The sequence below is a fragment of the Heterodontus francisci genome, chromosome 6 (genome assembly GCF_036365525.1).
Source record: "Heterodontus francisci isolate sHetFra1 chromosome 6, sHetFra1.hap1, whole genome shotgun sequence".
NCBI classification, from domain to species: domain Eukaryota; kingdom Metazoa; phylum Chordata; class Chondrichthyes; order Heterodontiformes; family Heterodontidae; genus Heterodontus; species Heterodontus francisci.
Window position 1 is genome coordinate 110,856,343 of NC_090376.1, and position 27,045 is coordinate 110,883,387.

Consider the following 27,045-nt stretch of genomic DNA (forward strand, 5'->3'; position numbering starts at 1 on the left):
AGTGTCCTCGGCCCAACCATCTTCAGCTGCTTCATCAATGACCTTCCTTCAATCATAAAGTCAGAAGTGGGGATGTTCGCAGATGATTGCACAATGTTCAGCACCAGTCATGACTGCTCAAATACCGAAGCTGTCATGCAGAAATGCAGCAAGACCTGGACAATATCCAGGCTTGGGCTGATAAGTGGCAAGTAACATTCGTGCCACACAAGTGCCAGGCAATGACCATCTCCAACAAGAGAGAATCTAACCATCTCCCCTTGACATTCAACAGCATTACCATCGCTGAATCCCCCACTATCAACATCCTAGGTGTTACTATTGACCAGAAACTGAACTGGAGTAGCCATATAAATACCGTGGCTACAAGAGCAGGTCAGAGGCTAGGAATCCTGAGGCGAGTAACTCACCTCCTGACTCCCCAAAGCCTGTCCACCATCTACAAGGCACAAGTCAGGAGTGTGATGGAATACTCTCCACTTGCCTGGATGGGTGCAACTCCAACAACACTCAAGAAGCTCGACACCATCCAGAACAAAGCAGCCCACTTGATTGGCACCCATTCTACAAACATTCGCTCCCTTCACCACCGACACACAGTGGCAGCAGTGTTTACCATCTACAAGATTCACTGCAGCAATGCACCAAGGCTGCTTAGACAGCACCTTCCAAACCCACGACCTCTACCAACTAGAAGGACAAGGGCAGCAAATACATGGGTACACCACCACCTGCAAGTTCCCCTTCAAGTCACACACCATCCTGACTTGGAACTATATCACCGTTCCTTCACTGTCGCTGGGTCAAAATCCTGGAACTCCCTTCCTAACAGCACTGTGGGTATACCTATCCCAAATGGACTGCAGCGGTTCAAGAAGGCAGCTCACCACCACCTTCTCAAGGGCAAGTAGGGATGGGCAATAAATGCTGGCCTGGCCAGCGTCGCCAAATCCGATGAATGAATTTTAAAAAAATTCAGTTTATTGCTCCCTCCCGCGATCGGCGCTTCTCTTTGCTGCTCCCTTCTGTGCCCATCTCTTTGCCATTCCCTTTTGACGCATCCATCTGTTCACCACTTGTTCCCCACCTCACTGCTCCTCCCCTCACTGCTCTCACCGCATTCGTTCGCCACCACCCGCCCCCCCACCCCCACAGCAACTTGTGCCCCCATCCTGCCGCACCGCTTCTCCAGGCGGCAAGGCAGGAAGGAAGCGACAAGCACTCAGGAGCAGGAGAGAACAACAGTGATCGCGGAAGGGAGTGGGAAACAGAATGCAATGCTTGTGGAGAGAGTGGGGTTCTGTGGGGGGGATGGAAACAGTAATTTGTGGCCATTGTGGGGTGAAGCAAGCTTAGACATCATTACGTGGTGACGTTGGCAGGCGCAAATGTTTGGACGCATGGATGACGTCGGCGATCATTCTGCACATGCTTTGCGGCGCCAGGAGACACGTCGTTTCCCACTTACACTTACTCTCAGCCCATCTTTTGTTTCTTTACTTGTTCCATTATCACTCCCTTTTGCCTTGCACCGTCGTCCTTTTTCCAATTTAATCTCTCCTGCCTTCCACCCTATCACAAACCTTCCTTTTGTTCTTTCCTCTCCTCCCCTTTCCCTGCACATATGCTTGCTTAAAAGCTGCTATATCTCTGACTTTCTCCAACCTGAAATGTAACTTTGCTTCTCTCTCCATAGAGGCTGACTGATCTGCTGAGTATTTCCATCATTTTCTGTTTTTATTCCAAAGTGCTTCACCATTGCAGTGCAATCACTACTATTTAGGCAAAAACAAAAGCAAATTTGCACACAGCAGGATTTCACAAACAGAAAATTAGAAGAATAACCATTTGGTGGTGGTAGTGCTGGGAGAAATGGTCGTCAGGTCATGGCAGAACTCCCTGTCCCCTTTCAATAGTGCCATGAAATCTTTTACATTCACCTGAAAAGGCAAAGAGGCCCTTGATTTAGCATCTTGCCTAAAATATGTACCTTCATAAATCAGCACTGAGTGAGAGAAGCAAAGCTGCAGATAATAATTTGTGTTAGTATTAAGGAAAGGACATCTGTGACTTAATTTGAAGCTGGTCACTGGAAGGAGGGCTGGGCTCCCATGAGACAATGGAAATTGCAAATCTAATGATGCCGATGCTGATAGTTCCTTCAGTCCTGATTCTGCTACCCCCACTGCAGTTATACTACCAGGGATTTGCATTTAGTACCCAATATATATTTTGCCTAAGAATGGTAGGGAGGAGACAGTAGATTCAAATATTCTGGAGTGCCTTCAGGAAGGGCTTCCCATTGTCCATGGTGATTTCAAATGTCTGACCACATGAACAAAAGTTACAGTAAGATAGTCTCCAAAAGTCTGCACCGAAGAGTAAGTTAACACAACAGAGGAGCTATCTTAGTCTTGAGAGCTTGTTCCTTAATTTAATGCATATAATACCCAATAGATTGCAATAACGAACTACATTAGCTTGTTTGTAGAATCACATATGTTTGTTTGAGGTTACTCTGGCCTCTCAAATCTGCTCCAGACAGGGCTCTACAAGACTTTGGATTAGTGTTTCTTCCATTGCAAATGGGAATTCTTCATAAGTAGTTAACAGCAAAATGTGTCAGGCACAACACCATCCAGTAAAGGTGATGGGGAAAAATAAAAATGCAGGAAATGCACAGCATAGCCACCAACATCTGGAAAGCGAAGAGATTCATCCATGTTTTTGCATGGAGCTTTCATGGTCAGATGCTGTTGTGCTGTTCCCAGAAACCAGGTGAACCGGTAGATGCTTTTATTAATGATCTTTACGGGATGCGAATACGGTGAATTAAAAGCAGAATTAATCCGAGACTGCATTGTCGCAGATATTATAGATTTATTGCAGTCTAAGGAAGACCTCGCCCTAGACAAAGTAATACAGCTGGTGAGAAAAGCAGAGGTCTGTAAGCAGAACAGATCAATCCTGAGAGGTGAAGAAAAACCTTGGTTCTGGAAACCTCCAGTGACCAAACAGTTCCTTAAGCACAGGCCTATAAAACAAGCACCAGAAAAGAAGATACACTTGGGAGGGAAAGTGCAAGGTGCCATGAAACCCTGCCAGCGCTGTGGCACCAAAAAGACCCACAGGCACGAACATTGTCCTGCAAATAAAACAGAATGCTTTCACTGCAAGAAAGTTGTCCACTTTGGAAAGATGCGCCTAATTAAAACCTCCACTTCCACAGGTTCTAAAAGAAAAGTCTTCACGCATAGAGCTATTAAGGAAGTTAAACAATCTCCATCAGAAGAGAAATCAGAAAACTTCCTCGGTGAGATCAATGATCCTAATTATGCATTCTGGACTGTAGATATATCTGTCAACGGACATATCACCAACTTTAAACTAGTCACTGGAGCTAGTGTAACAGTTTTATCAGACAACGAACTGTGGTTATCAATGCATTGGTTGCAACCAACAAAAACTCAGTTACACGGTCCAGGAGGGATTGAACGAAAAGTCAAGAGAACTATATAGTCAACACTCCTGTACAAGGGAATGGAGACATTGGAAACGCTGTATTCCCCACAGAATCAAAAATGCCCTCTTTGAAGCAGAAGAGCTTATATAGACCTTCATCTTATCAGGAAAGTGGAAGAAGTTAAGCAGCAAGGCTCCAAGAGTCACTTCCAAAAAAACTTTCTGAAATTATTTACTGGTCTAGGAAGATTTAAGACCAAATATAGTATCACTTTGCGAAAAGATTTTAAACCTGTATATATCTTTTCACGCCTAGGAAGATCCTACATCCAGTAATGAAGCAAGTCCATTGTGAATTGTCTTTTTGTCTTTGGCCTCCTTATCTCGAGAGACAATGGGTAAGCGCCTGGAGGTGGTCAGTGGTGTGTAGAGCAGTGCCTGGAGTGGCTATAAAGGCCAATTCTGGAGTGACAGGCTCTTCCACAGGTGCTGCAGAAAAATTTGATTGTCGGGGCTGTTACACAGTTGGCTCTTCCCTTGCGCCTCTGTCTTTTTTCCTGCCAACTGCTAAGTCTCTTCGACTCGCCACACTTTAGCCCCGCCTTTATGGCTGCCCGCCAGCTCTGGCGAATGGTGGCAACTGACTCCCACGACTTGTGATCAATGTCACAGGATTTCATGTCGCGTTTGCAGACGTCTTTAAAGCGGAGACATGGACGGCCGGTGGGTCTGATACCAGTGGCGAGCTCACTGTACAATGTGTCCTTGGGGATCCTGCCATCTTCCATGCGGCTCACATGGCCAAGCCATCTCAAGAGCCGCTGACTCAGTAGTGTGTATAAGCTGGGGATGTTGGCCGCCTCGAGGACTTCTGTGTTGGAGATACGGTCCTGCCACCTGATGCCAAGTATTCTCCGGAGGCAGCGAAGATGGAATGAATTGATACGTCGCTCTTGGCTGACATGCGTTGTCCAGGCCTCGCTGCCATAGAGCAAGGTACTGAGGACACATTTGTACCATCAGAACTGTTGATGGTGTCATGAATGTGCTTCTGTTGTTAATATTTTTTGAGGACTTGTGTGTAAAAGACTGTGAAGAATATTTGACAACAAATAACAAAAGAGCTGAACTCAAGGGGTGAGGTGAGAGTGACTGCCCTTGACATCAAAGTAGCATTTGATCGAGTATGGCATCAAGGAGCCCTAGCAACACTGGAGTCAATGGGAAGCAGGTGGAAAACTCTCTGCTGGTTGAAGTCATACCTGGGACAAAAGAATATGGTTGTGGTTGGTGGGGTTAATCATCTATGCTCCAGGGCTTCACTGCACGAGTTCCTCAGGGTCATGTCCTTGGCCCAACCATCTTCAGTTGCTTCATCAATGACCTTCCCTTCATCATAAGGTCAGACGTGGGGATGTTCGCTGATGATTGCACAACGTTCAGCACCATTCATGGTTCCTCAGATACTGAAGCAGTCCGAGTCCAAATGCAGCAAGACTTGGACAACATCCAGGCTTGGGCTGATGGGTGGCAAGTAATATTCACGCCACACAAATGCCAGGCAATGACCATCTCCGACAAGAGATAATCCAACCATCTCCCCTTGCCATTCAATGGCATTACCGTCGCTGAATCCCACAATATCAACATCCTGGTGTGTTACCAGAAACTGAACAGAAGTAGCCGTATAAATACTATGTCTACAAGAGCAGGTCAGAGGCTAGGAATCCTGTGGTGAGTAAATCACCTCCTGACTCCCCAAGCCTGTCCACCATCCACAAGGCACAGTCAGGAGTGTGATGGAATACTCTCCACTTGCCTGGATGAGTGCAACTTCAACAACACTCAAAAAGCTCTACACCATCCAGGACAAAGCAGCCCGCTTGATTGGCACCCATCCACCTTCACACACAGTAGCAGCAGTGTGTACCAGTTACAAAATGCACTGTAGAAAATCACCAAGGCTCTTCTGAAAGCACCTTCCAAACCCATGACTTCGACCACCTAGAACGACAAGGGCTGCAGATGTAGTGGAATGCCACCACCTGCAAGTTCCGCTCCAAGCCGCACACCATCCTGACTTGGAACTATATTGCGGTTCCTTCACTGTTGCTGGGTCGAAATCCTGGAACTCCCCTCCTCACAGCACTGTGGGTGTACCTACCCCACATGGACTGCAGCGGTTCAAGGCGGAGGCTCACTACCACCTTTTCAAGGGCAATTAGAGATGGGCAACAAATGCTGGCCTAGCCAGTGATGTCAAATCCCAGGAATGAATTTAAAAAAAAAATTCCAAGAACAGACTTAGAAATTGGGTAGATGAGCTGCAACCAACCATAGCTTGTACTTATGCCGCACCTTTAACATAGAAAAACGTCTCAAAACATTTCACAACAGAAAGTTAGGAGGGATGGTTAAAGTGGTTGGTTTTAAGGAGGATCTTCAAGGAGGAGAAGGAGGTGAAGTGGTGATGTGATTTAGGGAAGGAATTCCTGTACATGACACTTAGGTGGTTCAAGCCATGGCTGCCAGTGGTGGGTGAAGAGATCGACAAGCAAAGTAACATTAAATTTTGAAATAAATCGCCAAAACTATAGTTACAAAATAGAGTATATTATTAAATGAACTGATATAAAGAAAAAATAATCAGCTGTAATAGCTGACCAAATATTAAAAATATTGTCATACAGGGATATATGCTAATAAAGTTTGATATGTGTCTTTCATGTTCTTTTCTCAGGCTGGAGCTAATGTATTACTGCAAGATATCAATGGAAATATTGCTTTGGATTACACAATGGAAGGCACAGAGTCGAGTTCTATCCTTCTCAGACATCTCGAAGATAATGGTATATAATTGTGCATTACTTTCCTAACAGTAGTTAGTTGCAGTTAAATCATTAGATTAATTTTCTCTATGGAATTGTTTTATGTTATTTGTGTGGTGTGAAATATTTCAATTTATTTTGCTTAGCAAAGTTTAAAATCGAGATGTAATAAACCAGTCAGGATAATACACAATTGTCCTATGTGAAAAACCTTGAGTGACTGATAGTAGATAGTTTCAGGCTAATTATGAGCTTTCCCCAATTCCTGGTGCAGATAATCCTATCCCTTTTTAAAAAAAAGTACGGCAGTATTCAGGCGGATGTGTGAATCTGCCCCACACCCACCACCTTGGGCGCATGTGTACATGCTATCAGTGTTCAAATGTTGTTGTATACTTCTCTGCTACCATGTTGTTTGTGGTTTGATGTATAATAGGGAAGGAGGGTGTGAGAATAAAAAGGATGAAAGAACTCAAGTTCCTATCACAAATATATCAAAAACAATTATCTGTGTGGTAATATGTATCGGTGGTTTGTAGAATCACATCAGCTTAGTCAATAATTGGGCCAGTACAAAAATCAGAGCTGTATTTTCCACTTGTTAATTCTGATCTGGTTTGGCTACAATCTTCTGAATACAAGTTGCCTTTTTATATTGTCAGCATGATAAGCTTCCCCTTTATGTTTTCTTCATGCTGATTAAGGTGAGAGAAGTTGGTGCTGTAGAACATAACCTTCTACACCTTGACAGGCTATTCTACCGCTTGGATACGAGAATTACAAGGAATAATGAAACAACACTCAAAGCCTAAATTAAACACTAACGTCTTTACTGTGTTTGGTTGTAAGACCAGTTAACAATACAATACACCCGCTAGTCACAAGTACATTACAAGGAGTTAAAAATACGATCACCCAGCGAGTGCTCACCTCCCATTGATTGTACTCTTCAGCAACTGACCAAGTTACTTGGCATAAGCACCAAGTCACTGTTTGCAGTGATTTTTATACCTTTCTTTCCAAGGTGGGCAGGATGTTTTATTGACAAGATCGCACTATGCTATTGAAATCCATCTTAAGCTACAAATGTCTTATGAGGTATTTAATTTTTTGTTGAAACTGCCTTGATGTTCAGCATATGTTCACATTTCCTTCAGTAATTTCATCACCCAACATGGATGTTTCAGATGCCTTCAAGATCTTTATCAGCAAACATGATAACAGTGTCCTTTCCTGGTCACACACACATTTTAAAACCATAGGACAATTAAACAATCCAAGTCCCTTAAATTACTAACTTCTTCCAAACTGTTGCTTGGATAATATCTAGTTTCTCTGCATTTCAAAAGAAGGCAAACACTGACATCATCAATCAACGTCAGTTTGTGTCACTCTCTCGCAGTTTTTCAAAACACTTTGGACCATTTTGGCCAGCTAAATAAACATTTTTTAAACATGTTCAGTTTCTTGTCTTCATGTTTTCAGACAGTATGGGCCAGATTTTCAAGGCCCACTGAATATTGTGCTCTCGGAGGTCGGCACTGGGCCTCACCGCCTCCAGCACGTGAAGCTATTTTCAAAGGGCTGCTGGGAGGGAGGGAACAGCAACTCCACACACCTCCAATTAAGTGCCTGTTGAGCTCATTAACGGGATTGTCATCAGCAGTGCACAATTATTAAAGACTGGGAATGGGGAAGACTCCTTGTATGATGACAGGGTTCTGAAGATATGAACAATGTGGAAGGTCATGAGGGCTAAGGAAAAGGACTGATTAACATAATGCAGAGGCACAAAATAAAGCTCAGCTGCATCATAAAGTGCCTCAGGATAGTCATTGCTGCAGCTGTAAGACTTGTTTTTCTCGGTGGAGAGTGGCAGGAATCTGGAGAGGGAAGTGAGCCCACTGGCATCACTGGGGCAGCTGAACTTGGCAGGGGAAGACCTGATGAATGCACAAATCCCAGCTGAGGGAGGTCAGATGGGAACAGGCTACCTTGGCATTAGACAGGGCAGCCAGGATGAGTTACAGCAGATGCAAGCTCCTGGACAGCAGAAGGACAAATGAGTACAGCAGGGAGTTGCAAGGGGAAGAAGGCACTACCCTAAGCATTGGGTCTACCACCCAAGAGTCAGCTGCCTGCAAATGACAGAGCACCAGTGCTGAAAGAGGCTGTGCCAATCCAGGCTGATGGTCATGGACCTTTGTGCATTGATTCACAATGACTTGAGGCCCCATGGCCCCCAGGGCACTCCTTTATCTGTAGCCATCAAGGTCACCATCGCCCAGAATTTCTATTCAACTGGGTCGTCCCAGGGATCAGCTGCAGACCAGGTAGCATCTCGCAGTCGGCAGCTCATCAAGCCATCAGGCAGGTCACAGATGCCATATTCCCGAGGGAAGGGGACTATATCCACTATGACATAGATGGGTCAGCGCTGGCACAGAGGGCTTTGGGCTTTGCCACCATCGATGGATTCCCTCAGGTCCAGGGCATCATCGATTGCACCCACATAGCCATCGAGGCACCGACAAACCAACCAGTCAGATTCCTGAACAGAAAAGGCTCCCATTCATTGAATGTCCAGCTGGTCTGTGATCACAGGAAGTGAATCGTGCAGGTCTGCGCCTGGTTCCTGGGCAGCTTTCATGACTCCTTCATCTTGCGAGTGTCCCAGGTGCCGCACCTCTTCAGGCCCACATCCAGACACCGTGGTGGCTTCTGGGGGATAAGGGTTCTCTCCTAAGGAAGTGGCTCCTGATGCTCGTCTGAAACCTCGACATGGATGGCGAGGCACTATAACCTGAGCCATCTCCTAACACAGACCTGCATTGAACAGATCATTGGCATCCTGAAGACACGCTTCCATTGCCTTTACTATTCGGCTGGTATCCTCCAGTATGAACCAGCCAGAGTTTTGCATATCATGGTCGTCTGCTGCGCCCTGCACAACATGACACTGGGAAGACTCCTGGAGATGGATGAAGAGGAGGAGCTGGAATGCCACTCCACCTCAGAAGAGGACTGGGAAGAGGAACAGGAGGAGGAGCGTCTCGCTCCTGAGGCGGCTGGCGACCAGGAAGCAGAGGATGCCTAGCCATGCCATCTGACACCTCAGGATGAATGGCAGGCTGACATGACAGCAAAGGCTATGCTGATTCAGCAGCACTTCGCCAGATCTCCCTCGAGCCCTTGCAGCTGACAATCACACAACTCACTTTCCAGCATACAAAACTGTTACACAGCTATGATCCTCAACTGCGAACTCCCATTGGCAGCCATGAAAATGCAGCTGGAGGTTTCCTTCATCCACCATTATCCAACATCAAAAGGCATGGGCACAAAGCAGTCTCAGATCCCCAGATCCCCGCCACTGGTGCCACAATGCGGTATCCATCTTTTAAGAGTAGACATCAACAATACACCTGCCAGAGTGGTGAAAAGAAGTAGTTGTGTTGTGAGGCACATGAAAAGTAGACAAACTTGTTCAATAGCACCCAGATGACCCAATAAATGAATTTAGTGCTGTTAGAGAAATGTCCAAGCCTGTTTGTGAAGAAGACACTGAGACTAGGATGCTTTGGTGGAGACTGTTCACTGCTTGCGCAGAGCTTACTTTTCCACTCCGAGCAATACCCAACACCTTTCACCCTATTACATTCAACTACTAGGTATTTAACATCCATTAACAGAACTTATTAGACAATAACAGATTCCCCTCTTTTCTTTAAATACATACATATAAAATGAAAAAGGAGACAAATAATAATACATTTTTCTGTTTCTTACATTATTATACCATTAACCTTCAACAGCACCAGCCATTAACATACTGTATATTCCATCCCCCCCGCTTTTAAACAAAATAAATCTTGTTTAAATAATTACAAAGCGATCTTAACAGAAAAAAAAATCCACATTTTCTTAACTCATCATAACAGAAGATGGCCCTCTTTGAGGACATCCAACAATTTCTTTGAACAAGCACCTTTCTTCATAAAACAATGTGACAACTGATGACTTGTGTCAATCCATTTTATTTTGGAAATTTTTTTCTTTCCAACATTTGGGATCCAGGGTGAGCTAGCAAATTGGATACAAAATTGGCTTGGTGATAGGAGGCAGAGGGTGGTAGTGGAGGGTTGTTTTTCAGATTAGAGGCCGGTGACCAGTGGTGTGCCACAGGGATCAGTGCTGGGCCCTCTGTTGTTTGTCATATATATTAATGACTTGGATGTGAATGTAAGGGGCATGATTAGTAAGTTTGCAGATGACACCAACATTGGTGGTATCGTGGACAGTGAAGAAGGTTGTCTAAGGTTACAACAGGATATAGATCAACTGGGAAAGTGGGCAAGGGAGTGGAAAATGGAATTTAACGCAGACAAGTGTGAAGTGATGCATTTTGGGAAGTTAAACCAGGGCAGGACATATACAGTGAATGGCAGGGCCCTGGGGAGTGTTCTTGAGCAGAGAGACCTTGGGGTGCAAGTACATAGTTCCCTGAAAGTGGCAACACAGGTAAACAGGGTGGTGAAGAAGGTATATGGCATGCTTGCCTTCATCAGTCGAGGCATTGAGTACAAGATCTGGGACGTCATGTTACAGTTGTACATAACGTTGGTTAGGCTGCATTTGGAGTACTGTGTGCAGTTCTGGTCGCCGCACTACAGGAAAGATGTGATTAAGCTAGAGAGGGTGCAGAAAAGATTCACAAGGATGTTGCCTGGTTTGGAGGGCTTGAGTTATAAAGAGAGATTGGATACACTGGGTCTGTTTTCCCTGGAGCGAAGGAGGCTGAGAGGGGACATGATAGAGGTATATAAAATGATGAGAGGCATAGATAGGGTAGATAGCCAGTGTCTGTTTCCCATGGCAGGGGTGACTAAAACTAGAGGGCATAGATTTAAGGTGAGAGGGAGGAGGTTTAAAGGGGACAAAGGGGTAAATTTTTCACACAAAGAATAGTGGGTATCTGGAATGAGCTGCCTGAGGAGGTGGTGGAGGCAGGAACAGTAGCGACATTTAAGAGGCATCTGGACAGGTACTTGAATGAGCAAGGCATTGAGGGATATGGAATTAATGCAGGCAGGTGGGATTAGTATAGATAGGCATTATGGGCGGCATGGACGCAGTGGGCCGAAGGGCCTGTTTCTATGCTGTACGACTCTATGACTCTATTTCTTTTATACTCGCGAGATCAATCCTCAACCTCTTTTCCGTGACATTTTTGTCGAATGAGCATTGTCCCAGAGACAATGGTTATCTATATAGCATTCTATCGGAAAACTTTTCTCTGATTGCCCCTTATATAAGAGTTCCTTTAAAATACTGAATAAATACATACACATATCTATTATTTCTATCAGTGTAAGTGTCTCAGCAGCTAAGGTGCTTTTAACTATCCTCTTTATTTTCTTCAATTCCCAAGCTAATGAACAATATTTATAATTTCTTCCCACCAAAAATATAATCCTGCTGCACTCGAATAACCATCAGGAAGATTAGCATGTGAGGCGTCACTAAAAATGACTAATTTAATTTCTTCTGGGTCACCCAAGACTGGAAACTTGAGTCTACATTTGTCAAAACTCAATTTCTTCAATGTCTTATTTGCTTTCAGTACTTCCCCAATAGTAGCATGTTTCAGCATGGTGCTCAATTCTAATACATCACAGCAAGCATCCGGTCTCGTTTGTGTGCATAGCCAGCTTTTAGCAGGACGGACCCAACTAAAAAATACCACAACCTGGATGCATCCTCTAGCCCATAAACACACTTATTTAACTTCCATAATTTACCCTCTATATCTCCAACTTCTTTAGGTAGCTTTAAAAATACTTCCCTTTGAAATTTCTCCCCTTGCAAAAATGCTGCTTTGATGTCAATGGACTTACATTCCCATGACTATGTTGCTAAAAATGCTAGGTAAATCCTCAAACTTACTTTTCCTGCTGTTGGGGAGTCCACTCTAACTGCTTGGTCACCTGGTCATTCCTCAAATCCCCGAGCTACAACTCTGGCCTTAGCTTTATACATACCATTGGGAAGTACTTTCTCTGGACAGATCCATCGATGGCGCATTGTTGGTTGTCCTCTATCTGGCACCTCCCTGTATACACCAAACTCTCTCCAACTGTCAAGATCTTTTTGTTTTGCATCCTTTACCAACTTACCTTCTAACCTGTTAGTAGCCATTCGAGCTTCTCAATTGTAAGAGCTCCTAGTTCTTGTGGCGCTCCTCGCCTGCTCTCTGATCCTTGCTCTTGTGAAATCACATCCCCTACAATATTTCCTATCCCTTTCTGGACTGCTACTACTCGACCTGTCCCTCTTATGACCAGACTTTCTTTCACAAGTTCATGACGTTTTCCTTAGACTGAGATCATCTTCAGGCCCATTGTCTGAATTTACACTATGTTTTCTGGCCTTCCACCTTTTCACTTCCTTCTACCATTCTATGGGTCTGATATCCTGTCCCTTGTCTTGCACATTTAGCCAATGTTTGTATTTTCCTGTGGCCTTTCCTGCCATTCACTAGCCCTTTCTGTCATATATGTCACTCTAGTTCCAACTTTCGGTAGTTAACCTTTGGAATAAATGGCCTTATCTTGATCTTCGCTATCACTTGGTCCACTCTCAGTTAGTCCGTTATCTGCCACAATCTGTTGCTCATAAAGGTCTGTCATATGTGCATGCAAAATGCATAGTGCATCATCAGTGTCCATCATTTGTTCAGATTCTGTCAATGTATAATCAGTGCCAATAAGCCGCGAGCAATGTACTCTAATGGTTTGGTTTCCATGTTGCTAAATTAACATTTTGCCATCAGTGCCTATAATTTTTCCTGGGCCTCTCCATTTTTTCTGCCCTTCACTTTTGTAATACACCATGTCCACGGTATTAAAATTCTTTTCTGATGGCCTGATCTGATACCTCAAAACTCTCCTGATTTTTTCTGAAACCTCCACCTTAATAAATGCTGTTCTCCCTGCATGCATGGCATTCAAATGTTCTGCAAAAATTGAACTAATTGTAGTCCCCTCTAAAGGCGGGGCATGATCCCACATTACCAAAGGTATTTTTGGATTCCTTCTGTAAACTAACTGATCGGGGCTGTAGCCCCAAACCATTTGAAGTGTGTTTTTCACATGTGCTGCCCACTCCATGCAGTCGTCAATTTACAATTTGGCTGTTTGGCTAAATTTTTCAGAGCATTTCGTCAATCGCGACGTGATTTCTCTCACAAATCCCATTACTAAAAAGATGTTCTGCTGCCGTGTGCATTGCTACAATATTCATATTTTCACACATACTCCTGAACTCATCATTGGCAAATTCTCCTCCGTTGTCAGTTAGAAATCGAGCCGGTGCTCCCAGTCCCGTTCCTATCCACCTTTCCATTATCTTGTCCACTGTTACTTTTTTGTCTTTACTGTAAATTACCGTTGACAGACTGAATCTAGTCGCTATGTCTATAAAGTGTAGAAGAAAAATGTATTTGTCTTTATCCTATATGTTCAAGTCCATCGCTACGGTTTCATTAAAGTCCCTTGCTAATGGGAGATTCACTATGGGTCGTGATGGAATCCTGCTGTATTTTTTACAGATATCACATTTTTTACTGATATCCTCAATAAGCTTAATGTAGTCATCATCTATTACCACTGCAACTTTTAACAGAATCTTCAACCTATGGCAAGATGGATGTGCAAACTGTTGACGTAATTTTGAAATAATTTGCCATTTCTCCTTTAAATCCCTATCCCCGGCCGCCATAAATACCTCTTTAACATCCTGTTAGGTCTCGCTAAAGAAATTCAATAATGTCCCAATATGTAAACTGCAAAGCTACAGATTTCCCAAAGACAATCGCCTTATCAAGTTCCATATCCAATTCCATCTGAGCCTTTTTCGTAGATGGTTTATTTAACAGCAAAGGTATTTCACTGGATACTACATCAGAACTAACAACATTGTTTATCCCTGCTATTTTACATGGAATTACCACTCTTTTTCGTAATTTCAACATGTTGACATCCCCAAACCTGAAAACGTTCATATTCTTTGACCTTACTTCAGTCTTTCTGACTTAAAGAATCCATGTAACACCTGAAACAGTCCACTGTACATATCGTGGATGTACACCCACTGTCTAGTACTGCATAATTGAATGAATCTGCAACTCGGACACTCATTACCGGACTGAAGTTACTCATGACCAATGCAACTCCTTCTGATTGATCAGTAGCGTCATCCTCGCCTTCTGAACCTTCCACATCATGTGTCATCTCAAAAACCGTGTTATTCCTTTCTGGACAATGCAACGCATAGCATAATGATATTTTGAGTCACATCTGAAACACCTGCTGACCACCCCTTGGTGGGTCCTGGGGTTCATCTTCTGCCATAATTGCCCAATTCCTGCCATCTGTTATAGCTACCAAAAGGGTCTCTATCCTCATTCGTTTTGTTTGTGACTCTCCTTTCATATTGACATTTGGGCCCCATATTTGAACAGCCTTGAAATGCTGCTAGCATTGTATCCTCCACGTTCAGTGTCATCGCTGAAGAGCCCATTTGCTCCATGAAAGCGACCGGAAAGGAATGTTTTCCCCAAAATCTTTCAGGACGTCAGACATCTGATTAAAAAGCATATCTCTTTCTTTGAATCTAACTACGGTTAATACCAAGAGCCGATCCATGTTCGATATCCTCGCACAATGCAACAATTTGAAGGCAAGTACTGATTTAGGAATTTCCAAGTAGAATCACTGCAACCTTGCATATAGTCGGTTAAACACCATAATATATTCTTCTATGGAAGAACCATCCATTTTTCGAAATTTATCAAAGTCCAACCACAACTCATAGGCACTCAATAAATTTTATCCATAAATTTGAAGAGATTGTATAAACCTTCCTCATTGTCCAAATGATGAGCCCCTAGCTCTGAGAACACTTTGCTACTGGTGGAAAGTGGAAGTGCAAGGGCTATTCCTTGCTTCCTTTTTGGTAAAGACATAATTCGTGTCTATAGATCAACTTCATTCTTCCATTGTTCGTAAGGTTCAGCTTCATAAAACAATGGTGGAGATCATATTCCAACATCTTACACCTGGTTTCAGTCATCTTTCTTCAAAAAAAAGCTCCTATTACAGCCTTCTCAAAAAAAAAACTCCAATTCTAATCTCCTGTCTGGAAACAAATCTTAGTCTCCAATCTTCACTTTCAGGCAGCCATCCTCTGCTACCAATGTTAGAGAAACTTCCAAACCTGTTTGTGAAGAAGTCACTGAGACTAAGATGCTTTGATGGCGAGTGTTTATTACTTGCCTCAGAGCTTATTTCTCCATTCCTAACAACACCCAAAACCTGTTCACCCTATTACCTTCAACTATTAAATATTTAACATCGATTTACAGAATGTATTAGACACTAACAAGTGCAGGGGCACCTTCTTCTTTATAGCACGTGTATGGGGTGCTCCCCCTGTGGCAGAGGATAAGGTAGAGGCAGCCTGATCCCTACTCTCTGACCCCTCCTGAGAGGCCTTTGGCTCCTTTCATTGTTTTGCAGATGCCCTTGGGGGTGGTCATCCACATGCTGCCACGCTTGCATCATGGCAGGAGATGCCTCTATCACAGAGTCCTGGCACACAGTTGGCTCCTGAGTCGGAGGAGCCAGGGACTGAAGAGTGGCACCAGAGCCCTCTGAGGAGTTGCCCCATCACCTGCCGCAAGGACCATCTCGGCTCTTTCCAGGCACCTGTAGATGTTGGAAGCACCATTGACTGGGATGCAGCTGGCATCTACTCTGAGCATTCTTGCATCCTCAGCAACACAGAACGGTTGATGCTGCAGAAAGTTTCACTCCTTCTGTGCTTATCAGCATGCTACTCCTGCACCCAATCAGAGTGATGTTGCATTTGACTGTCCAAGGGGTTGCCCAATCTCTCAATGGAAGAGCTCATGCAACTGCTTCCCTGAGTTGTGACAGAGGACATACGCTGTATGGACTAATCTATTGCCTGCCCGTGGCTCCTCAATGCCTCAGAGAACTCCAGCAAACAAGAAATGATCTGCCTCTGGTTCTCAAGGAAGGCTCTCCTTGTCTGTAACACCCGAGGCCCAGCATCTTCACCCAGTGATGTATCGCTGTCTGTCCTCTGTCCTCTGAGGGGGACTGCCCACAGGTGACTCTGTCTCACCCTCCTCCTCCTGCTCACCCATAATGTGAGGTTCAACAGTGCTCCCCTCTCTACGCTAGTTTGTGGCCCAACTGAGGTGAGCGTCTCTGCGCTGGTGGAGGGTGCTGAGACAGGATGTGACAGTGCAGGTTCCTTGGATTCCCCACCCCAGCTGTGGATTGCGGCACCGATATGGCAGGTCCACTTTGGTGTATCTCTGCAACTGGCCCTGTATGAGACACAAGACAATGGTAATGAGAACTGGTACTACTCAACAAGTGCCCCAGCACAACCAACCCTTCAGATGACAGCAGACTAAAATCCATATTTCGCATTGGGCAGGAGTCTCCTCCATGCCCTTCACTTCAAGAAAGATCTATGCTAAGACCCTGTTGCTCATGGCCTCCCATCTCACCATCCCCCACCGAATACCTCAATGGAACTCTGGTGATCTCCAGTACCACCTCCTCCACTAATGTCAGAGTGTGGATCTGGGCCATCCACCTCCTGTTCTGGCCATGTCTGTCTTATTATGGGTTCTCTTCTCCTGTAGGGTTAGAAGAGGAAGATGCGCAAGTATGCTGCCTTCTTTCATCTCTTCCAGTATGACATACACATGAGTTGATGTTCCCCTCAGTGATGTCCCCATCTGAATATCGCCCCATATGTGAGGGCGGCTGCATTTCAGTGTAATGACTGTTCACTTATTCTGACAATATGAGGGGGATCTATGGACATTCTGTGAGGTCATTCTATTAGAGAGTTGGTGCCCAATGAACCGAGTGCCACTCACCTTACCACACTACAATAGGTCATTGAACCTTTTCCTTCCCCAGCTGCTGACATCCTTGGTCACCTCTATTCACACCCCTTAGGTCTCGCTGGAGGGATTCCTCCTCCATGAGGCTGGGTGAAACAGCTCTATCCTCCCTGACACGGCATCAACGAGGTCCTCCAGAGAGGCATATGAGAAACGGGGTGCGCCTGGGGACGCATGCCCATGCCCACATACGCCCTCTGAGTTCCCTGGTGCTGCATCTCTATTGGCAATGGCAAGCCCAGTGATGGCTGCCACTTGCCTTTTAAAATTGCATTCAACGACCTGCTGCCGCCTCCAAAATGCTTTTCGTGCCTCTAATTAAGTGCCGGACTTGCTCTCAGGCCAATTACTGAGTTTGTTGCATTTGAAGATTGTGCCGAATCAGTGACACTGACATGCCGCGGGGTCGGGACCTGGAAATGTTCTGACAATCATGTTCCGGCCCATGACTCCCACATTTTTGAGTACATGAATCTTTTCCAAAGTTCTGACTTGGCATCAAAGCAAAACATAGCTTTGAATTATATCTGTTTATTGGTTTTGACTTGATTTTTATGACCTTTCTGCTTTTTTCTAAACATTCCATAATCTTAAAGTGTTTTTTCACCAGTGGCTCTGTTTATCTGTAATGAAAACAGCTTGCAGCTGTTAACAGTTACTTTAGCATGAAAAGCCCTTTTGCCCTTTGCAATGCTTGCTGGTCACATTCGATCAGTTTTCTGTACACCTGTATACAGCATAGCTTCAAGTATTTCATTTCAACTTTCAATGCTCCTGTGTTGGATAGCCTCGCAAGTCTCAATCACAAATTTTGATTTAAATAATATTACCAATTCTTACAGTGCTAAAAAATTGAACTCTACCCATTTCTCATTTCAGGCAGGCAGCATCATTATTGACTACTGACAGGTTAGGCATAACACAGCCCAAATCTCAGAACACCAGCCCTGACTGCACTATTTTTCACACCAGCCATCATGTAGCCTCTCCGGATGAAATGGAGATGGCCAATTAGTGCTCAGTTAGGGGCAGTTTGTGCGATTAGACTAGGCCAACCAGGTATTGAATTTTATGTACAATAACAAGGGACCAAAGTTTGCAGTCAGTGGCGAAGGAAGGGTGCTTGCCGCTGACTACAAAGTAAATTTTGTTGAGCGATCTAGTGAGAATTTCTGCTGTAATGCTGTGCAGTGGTACTGCAACTGATTACAGTGTTCTTTACAGGACATTCCCAGCATACAGCAGCAGTGATGTCATGAAGCTGTCCAAGCAGCCAGTTATGTTCAAGGATTCTCACAAATTCCCCAAACAGGAAACCTAAAAGCACTAAAATAAAATTGCTTCTAAAAAATATACATGGAGCAAATTGAAGATTAGGACATAACATGGGGTGAAGGTAGAAGCTTAAATATTCTGAAAAAAGCATTTAGAAAAAAATTATTGCCTGTGTGGAGTTTGCAAGTTCTCCCTGTGACCGCGTGGGTATCCGCCGGGTGCTCCGGTTTCCTCCCACAGCCAAAGACTTGCAGGTTGATAGGTAAATTGGCCATTGTAAATTGCCCCTAGTGTAGGTAAGTGGTAGGAGAATTGTGGGGATGTGGTAGGGAATATGGGATTAATGTAGGATTAGTATAAAATGGGTGGTTGATAGTCGGCGCAGACTCGGTGGGCCGAAGGGCCAGTTTCAGTGCTGTATCTCTAAATAAAAATTAAATTAAAAATAAATAAAATAAAATAAACATAGCTTAAAAAATTACTAATTAATCATTTAACAACACTCCATGATTAGAGTCATTTCTGTCATAGAAGGAGGCCATTCGGTCTGTCAAGTCCATGCCAGCTGTCTTTGGAGCCATCCAGTCAGTCCCACACCCCCGCTCAGTTCCCGTAGCCTTGAAAGTTTATTTGCCCATCCAATTCCCTTTTGAAGTCATTGATTGAATCCACTTGCACCAACCTCATGGGCAGCGATTTTCAGGTCATTACGACTTACTGCGTAAGAAAGTTCTTCCTCACGTTCCCTTTGCCTCTCTTTCCCAAAACCTTTAATCTGTGTCCTTGTACCATCTGGGAGCAGTTTTTCCATAACTAACTTCTCTAAACCTGTCATAATCTTGTACATCTCTATCAAATTTCCCCTCACTTTCCTTTGCTCCAGGGAGACCAACCCCAGCTTTTCCAAACTAACCTTATAACTAAAATCCTTCATCCCTAGAACCATTGTGGTAAATCGTCTCTGCACTCTCTCAAGGACCCTCACATCCTTCCTAAAGTGTGGTGACCAGAACTGAATGCCATATTCAACTTGGAGCCTAACCAGAGCTTTATAAACGTTCAGCATAACTTCCCTGCTTTTGTACTCTTATGCCTCTATTTATGAAGCCTAAGATTCCACATGCTTTGTAACCACTCCTGCCACCTTCAAAGTTCGATGCACATGCTCCCCCAGTTCCCTCTGTTCCTGCACACTCTTTAGAACTGTGCTATTTAGTCTATATAGCCTAACCTATACGTTCTGACAATATGCATCACCTCACGCTTGTCCATATTAAATTCCATCTGCCACTTGTCTGCTCATTCTGGTAGCCTATCTATGTCCTCTTAACTGTTTGCTGCACCTCCAAATTTGGTGTCATTGGCAAATCTTTTAATTCTACTCTGTATTTCAAGTTCCAAGTCAATTGCAACAAGCAGTGGTCGTAGCACTAACCCATCCTCCAGTCTGAAAAACAACTATTCACCACGACTCGCAGTTTTCTGTCCTTAAGCCAATTTTTTATATCCAATTAGACACTGATCCTCCTATTCCATGAGCATCAATTTTGTTAACCAGTCTTTTATGTGGTACCTTATCAAATGCTTTCTTAAAATCCATCTTAAAGTACATCTACCGCATTCTCTTCATCAACCTTTTCTGTTACTTCATCAAAAAATTGAATTCGATTAGCCAAGCATGATCTGCCTTCCACAAATGCATGCTGGCTATCCTTAATTAACTCAAACCTTTCCAAGTGCCTGTTGATTTGTTTCCCTGATTATTGTTTCTAAAACCTTACCCACCACTGATGTTAAACTAACTGGCCTGTAATCGGTAGGACCGTGCTTACACCTTTTCTTGTATAAGGGTGTCACATTTGCCACTCTCCAATCCTCTGGCAGCTCCCCCCATATCTGAGGAAGATTGGAAGGTTATGGCAAGATTATGGCAAGCCCTTCTTGCTATCACCACCCGGAGTTCCTGTATCAACTTGCAATGCAAGCCATCTGGACCAGGTGACTTCTCTATCCTGAGTATAACAAGCCTTTCCCCAGTATCTCCTCCCTCTCAATTTTTACCCTATCCATTGCCTCGACTCTCTCTGTTTCTACCGATTCCTCTTCCTTAGTAAACACTGACACAAAGTACTCATTAAGTATTCTAGTCTTGTCCTGTGCCACCAAGCATATTTGTCCCGAATAGGCTCTTTATCCCTAATAGGCTTCACTCCACCTCTTATTACCCGCTTACTATTTACATGCCAGTAGAAGATTTTGGGGTAAATAAAAGCAAAATACTGCAGATGCTGGAAATCTGAAATAAAAACAATAAATTCTGTAAAAACTCAGCAGGTCTGGCAGCATCTGTGGAGAGAGAAGCAGAGTTAACGTTTCAGGTCAGTGAACCCTCTTCAATTCTGAAGAAGATTTTGGGTTCCCTTTATGTAGACTGCCATTGCTTTCTCATATTCTCTCTTTGCCAGTCTTATTTTCCTCTTCACCTCCCCTCTCAGCTTATTGTATTTGGCCTGGTTCTCACTGGAAGAATTCACCTGACATGCATTATACACCCTCTTTTTTAGTTTTATCATAATCTCTATCTCCCTCGTCATCTAAGGAGCCCTGTTTTTGGTCCCCCTACCTTTTGTCTTTATTGAAATATACCTAGTCGGTACCTAAAACATCTGTTGCTTAAAGGTAATCCATTGTTCCATTACAGTTTTTCCTGTCTAGTCCCTGGCTAGATCGCTTCTCAATTGCATTGAAATTAGCCCTCTTCCAATCTAATCATTCTATCTTATATTGTTCCATGCTTTTCTGCATTACCAGTCTAAAACTTATGATACAATGATCACTCTTACCCAAGTGCTCCCCCACTGACACTTGGTCCATTTGGCCCACTTCATTTCCCAGCACCAGATCCAACAATACCTCCCTTCTAATTATGCCAAGAACATACTGATCTAGGAAGTTCTCCTGAATGCAATCCAGAAATTCCTCCCCCTCCTTTCCCTTTACTGTAAAATTATCCCAATCGATATTTGGGGAATTAAAGTCCCTCAATGTAACCACTCAATAATTCTTGTACATAGGAACAGGAGTAAGCCATTCAGCCCATTAAGCCGGCTCCGCCATTCCATTAGATCATGGCTGATCATCTACCTCAATGCCACTTTCCCGCATTATTCCCATATCTCTTGATGTCATTAGTATCTAGATATCTATAGATTTCTGTCTTGAGCATGCGCAATGATTGAGCTTCCACAGTCCTCCGGTGTAGAGTATTCCACAAATTCACCACCCTCAGTGAAGAAATTCTTCCTCATCTCAGTCTTAAATGGCCTACTCCTCATTCAGAAAAAATGTCCCTTGGTTCTAGATTCACCAATCAGGTGAAACATCCAAACTATATCCACCCTGTCATGCCCTGTAAGAATTTTGTACATTTCAATGAGATCACCTCCCATTCTTCAAAACTCTGGAGAATGCAGGCCCAGTTTCCTCAATCTCTCCTCATAAAACAATCCTGTCATCCCATGTATTAGTCTGGTGAACCTCTGTTGCACTCCCTCTATGGCAAGTATATCCTCCTTTAGATGAGGAGACCACAACTATACACAATATTTCCAGCTGCGGTCTCACCAAGGGTCTTTACAACTGCAGCAAGACATCTTTACTGCTGTACTCACAACCCCTTTTGATGAAGGCCAACATACCATTTGCCTTCCGAATTGCTTGCTGCATCTGCATACTAGCTTTTAGTGACTCGTGAACAAGGACACCCAGGTCCCTTTGGACATCAGCACATCCCAACCTCTCATCATTTAAGAAATACTCTGTCTTTCTGTTTTTTTCTATCAAACTTCACACTTATTCACATTATATTGCATCTGCCATGTTCTTGCCCATTCACTATGCCTGTCCAAGTCCACTTGAAACCTCCTTGTATCTTCCTCACAATTTACATTCCCACCTAGTTTTGTGTCATCAGCAAATTTGGAAATATTACATTTGGTCACAACATCCAAATCATTTATATAGATTATGAAGAGCTGTGGCCCAAGCACTGATCCTTGCGGCACCCCACTAGTAACATCCTGCCATCCTGAGAATGACCCAATTATTCCTGCTCTGTTTTCTGTCTGTTAACCAACTCTTAATCCATACCAGTATATTATCCCAATCCCATGTGCTCTAATTTTGTTTACTAACCTCCTGCATGGGACCTTATCAAAAGCCTTCTGAAAATCTAAATACACCACATCCACTGGTTCTCCTTTATCTATGCCTCCATCTCATCCACTCTGAGCCTGTGATTTGCCTGCAGATTTGCTCCTCAATCTCTCTCTCGCTATTTGGAGAATACCCCTAGTAGTGTGGTCATACCATTTTTGCTTCTCAACTCGAACCAAATGGATTCTGTCTTTGCCCCCTCAAGGACATCCTCCTATTCTAACACTACAACAACTTCCCTAATCAGTACTGCCGTCCCCCCTCCCTTTTTTCCTTCTCTATCTTTTCTGAACCCTTTATATCCTTGTATATTAAGCACCCAGTCCTCACCATTTTTAAGCCACGTTTCCGTTATTGCCACTACATCATATTCCCATACTACTGTTTGTGCTTTTAGTTCACCAACTTTATTCACCATGCATTGTGTGTTTACATACATGCATTGTAATCCTGTAATTGCATTCCTCACAGCCCTTCTCAGTCTGCTTCTATCCAATATGGAACTACTTCTCTTCTCTAGTACTGTTCAACACTCTCACATTATGCACCATATTTCACATTTGTAATTCTGTGTGCTGGTACCCATACCCACTGCCAATTTAGTTCAAACACTTCCCAACCACACGAGAGAAACTGCCTGCAAGGGCATTGGTCCCAGTCCTGTTGAGGTGCAATGAGTCCCTTTTGAATAGGTGCCTTCTGCCCCAGAATAGGTCCCAATGCCCCAAGAATCTGAAGCTCCCCCTCCTGCACCATGCTTCAAGCCACACATTGATCTTCCATATCTTCCTACTTCCATTCTCACTTGCACTTGGCACGGGGAGTAATCCAGGGATTACTACCTTTGAGGACCTACTCTTTGGGCTGGATTTTACCAAGCCTACGACGTCGGGCTCTGTGGTGGCTTGGGCCGTAATATGTGTCCGGCAGCAACCCACCACGGAGACCATGCCAGGAGAGCCCGGCCCGATCCCCCCGTCGGCAGCAAGACTTCGTAGTAGCCCCCCCTGCGGCTAGGTGACAGGAACAGCATTTCAATATTTAAATGAATAACATGAATAAATTTAAATAAACTTTCCTGAAATCTTCAGGCCCCGCCGAAATATTCAGCGCAGTAGTCGGCACTCCCACACCTCAATTCCCCGTCCAGGGAAAGCCGGCGTGACACTGGTGGGGAGGGGGGAAGAGTTAAGATTCCCAGTGCCGGTGGCGGGGGAGCAGGGTCAAATAAACATAATGGGTCGAGGGGATGACGGGAAGGGGTGAACTTTAAACTTTGTGCAGTTTGGTGGGGGGGGGAAGGTCAGATTTACAAGGTAAGTGTCTTGGAGGGGGTGGCGGGGTGCGGACGGGCAAATTGTTAATGTAATTGTTATTGGGAGCTGGAAAAGGGGCATTAGAAGTTTATTGGATACATTTTGGGGGATACTGCTTTAAAAATTCAAATTGACTTGCAGGGCTGCCCGCCCTTTAAAAATGGCGCCAGTGCCTGCGCACAGGTAGCTGAAGCCATTGCTGGGGATGGACAGCCCACCCCCTCCATATGACTGGGGGTGGGGGCTGCCTGGGCTATTTAAATGAGCCATTGTGCAGGAGATTGCAGCAGCTCTTTGGCATGTTGAGTTCACCGCCAATCTTGGCAGCAGTGGGCTCTTAAAATCCAGCCATTTAACTTCCTTCCTAACACTTGAAAACCTGACTATAGGACCTCAATACCTGCCTTTGCTGTGTTGTTGGTATCAATGTGTACCACAACTTCTGATTCACTCACTTCTCCCTGCAGAATATCCTGCACCTTCTCCATGCTGTCATTTACACTGGCCTGTCTGTCCCCTTGACTATGGAATCTCCTATAACAACTGCATTTCTACACTTGGCTGCTCCCTCCAAAGTGGCCTGTGTAGCATTCGTCAATGAGGAAAACGCATGGGCCATAAAGATAGCAACTCGCAGCACTGTCTTCCCCCAGGGAATTGATGTAAGTCTGCGTAGCTACACTAACGAACTTTCCCCCATTGTCTCTGCTTCATTGCTAGATCTAGTGGCATTTTCCACAATCTCACAACCTTTTATAGAAAAATATTTCTTCTGCTGTACATCCTAATTCCCTTATGTATATATCTATGTCCCCATGTTGTAGATCCACAACCACTAGAAAGTATGTTTTTAATCTGCTTTGTCTATCCCTTCAAAGTTTTAAACATCTCAGAGAGTCATAGAATTATAAAGCTATGCTGCTCAGGAGGGGCTGGAAAAGAGTGGGTGAGCCATCCTGATAGGGGATTCAATCGTAAGGGGAACAGACGGGCATTTCTGTGGCCACAAACGAGACTCCGGGATGGTATGTCGCCTCCCTGGTGCTAGGGTCAAGGATGTCTCAGAGCAGCTGCAGGACATTCTGAAGGGAGAAGGTGAACAGTCAGAGGTTGTGGTACACAGGTACCAATGACATAGATAGAAAGAAGAATGAGGTCCTGCAACAAGAATTTAGGGAGCCAGGTAGCAGATTAAAAAGCAGGACCTCAAAGGTTGTAATCTCTGGATTACTCCCAGTGCCACGTGCGAGCGAGTATAGGAATAGGAGGATAGAGCAGATGAATGCGTGGCTGAGGAGGTGGTGCAGGAGGGAAGGCTTTAGTTTCCTGGATTCCTGGGTCTGTTTCTGGCAAAGGTGGGACCTGTACAAGTTGGACGGGTTGCACCTGAACCGGAACAGGACCAACATCCTTGTTGCGAGGTTTGCTAGTGCTGTTGGTGGGGGGGGGGGGGGGCGGGGTTTAAACTAATTTGGCAGGGAGATGGGATACAGAGTAGAGGTACAGTAGGGGGGTGATGCACAGTCAAATATAGAAGAGAAAATGAGTCAGTCTGGAAGGCAGAGCAAATATAGACCTGTTAAGGTACAAGTGAAAAATGCAATGCTGGATTGCATCTATTTTAATGCAAAAAGTCTTACTAGTAAGGCAGATGAATTGAGGGCATTGATTAGCACATGGCATTATGATATTATTGCTCTCACAGAGACATGGTTGAGGGAGGGGCAAAAATGGCAGCTCAATATTCCAGTGTATAGAATCTTCAGGCATGACAGGGGAGGGGGTAAAAGAGGAGATATCATTGCACTGTTGATCAAGGAGTTAATTACTGCATTAAGGAGGGATGATATCTTGGAAGGTTCCTCAAATGAGGCCATATGTGTAGAACCTAAAAACAAAAAGGGGGCAATCACTTGGCTGGGAGCATACTACAGGCCTCCAAACAGTCAGGGAGAGATAGAGGAGCAGATAAGTAGGCAAATTTCAGAGACATGTAAAAGTAATAGGGTAATAATAGTAGGGGATTTCATCTTCCCCAATATCAACTGGGATAGTCTTAGTGCAAAAGGCTTAAAGGGGGCGGAATTCCTAAAATGCATACAGGAGAGCTTTTTGAGCCAGTACGTAGATACTCCTACAAGAGAAGGGGTAGTACTGGACCTAATCATAGGGAATGAAGCCAGACAAGTGGTATAAGTGTCAGTGGGGGAACATTTTGGGGATCGTGGCCATAACTCTGTAAGATTTAAGGTAGTTATGGAAAAGGACAAAGATGGGCCGAAAATAAAGGCACTGAATTGGGGGAAGGCTGATTTTAATATGATAAAACAGGATCTGGCCAAAGTGGATTGGGAGCAGCTGCTTGTAGGAAAGTCGACATCAGATCAGTGGGAGTCATTCAAAGAGGAAATAGTGAAAGTTCAGAGCAAACATATACCCATTCGGGTGAGGGGTAGGACCCTGGATGTCAAGGGATATAGAGGATTGGATCAGTAAAAAAAAGGAGGCTTATGGCAGATTCAGAGTGCTGAAAACAGAGTGCTGACAAGGAGGCTTATGGCAGATTCAGAGTGCTGAAAACAGAGTGCTGACAAGGAGGCTTATGGCAGATTCAGAGTGCTGTGAACAGTGGAGGCACTGGAGGAGTATAGAAAGTGTCGGGGGGTACTTAAAAAAGTAATTAGGAGAGCGAAGAGGGGACATGAAAAAATACTGGCGGGCAAGATAAAGGAAAATCCTAAAGAATTTTATAAGTATATTAAGGGTAAGAGGATAACCAGGGAAAGAGTAGGGCCCATTAGGGACCAAAGCGGCAATGTATGTGTGGAGCCGGAGGACCTAGGTGAGGTTTTAAATGATTACATTTCATCTGTGTTCGCTATGGAGAAGGACGATGTAGGTGTAGAGATCAGGGAGGGGGATTGCGATATACTTGAACATA

General features: G+C 44.3%; 1 protein-coding gene across 3 annotated transcripts in view; it reads left to right on the forward strand.

Moving 5' to 3' along the window:
- The window catches only part of myo16 (myosin XVI), an 878,535-nt gene that overhangs the window by 200,670 nt on the left and 650,820 nt on the right, over positions 1-27,045 (forward strand). For all 3 annotated transcript variants that reach the window (XM_068034136.1, XM_068034135.1, XM_068034137.1), the window contains one exon: positions 6,203-6,311. In XM_068034136.1, coding sequence (XP_067890237.1) covers positions 6,203-6,311 — 109 coding nt within the window. The remainder of the gene's footprint in view (positions 1-6,202; positions 6,312-27,045) is intronic.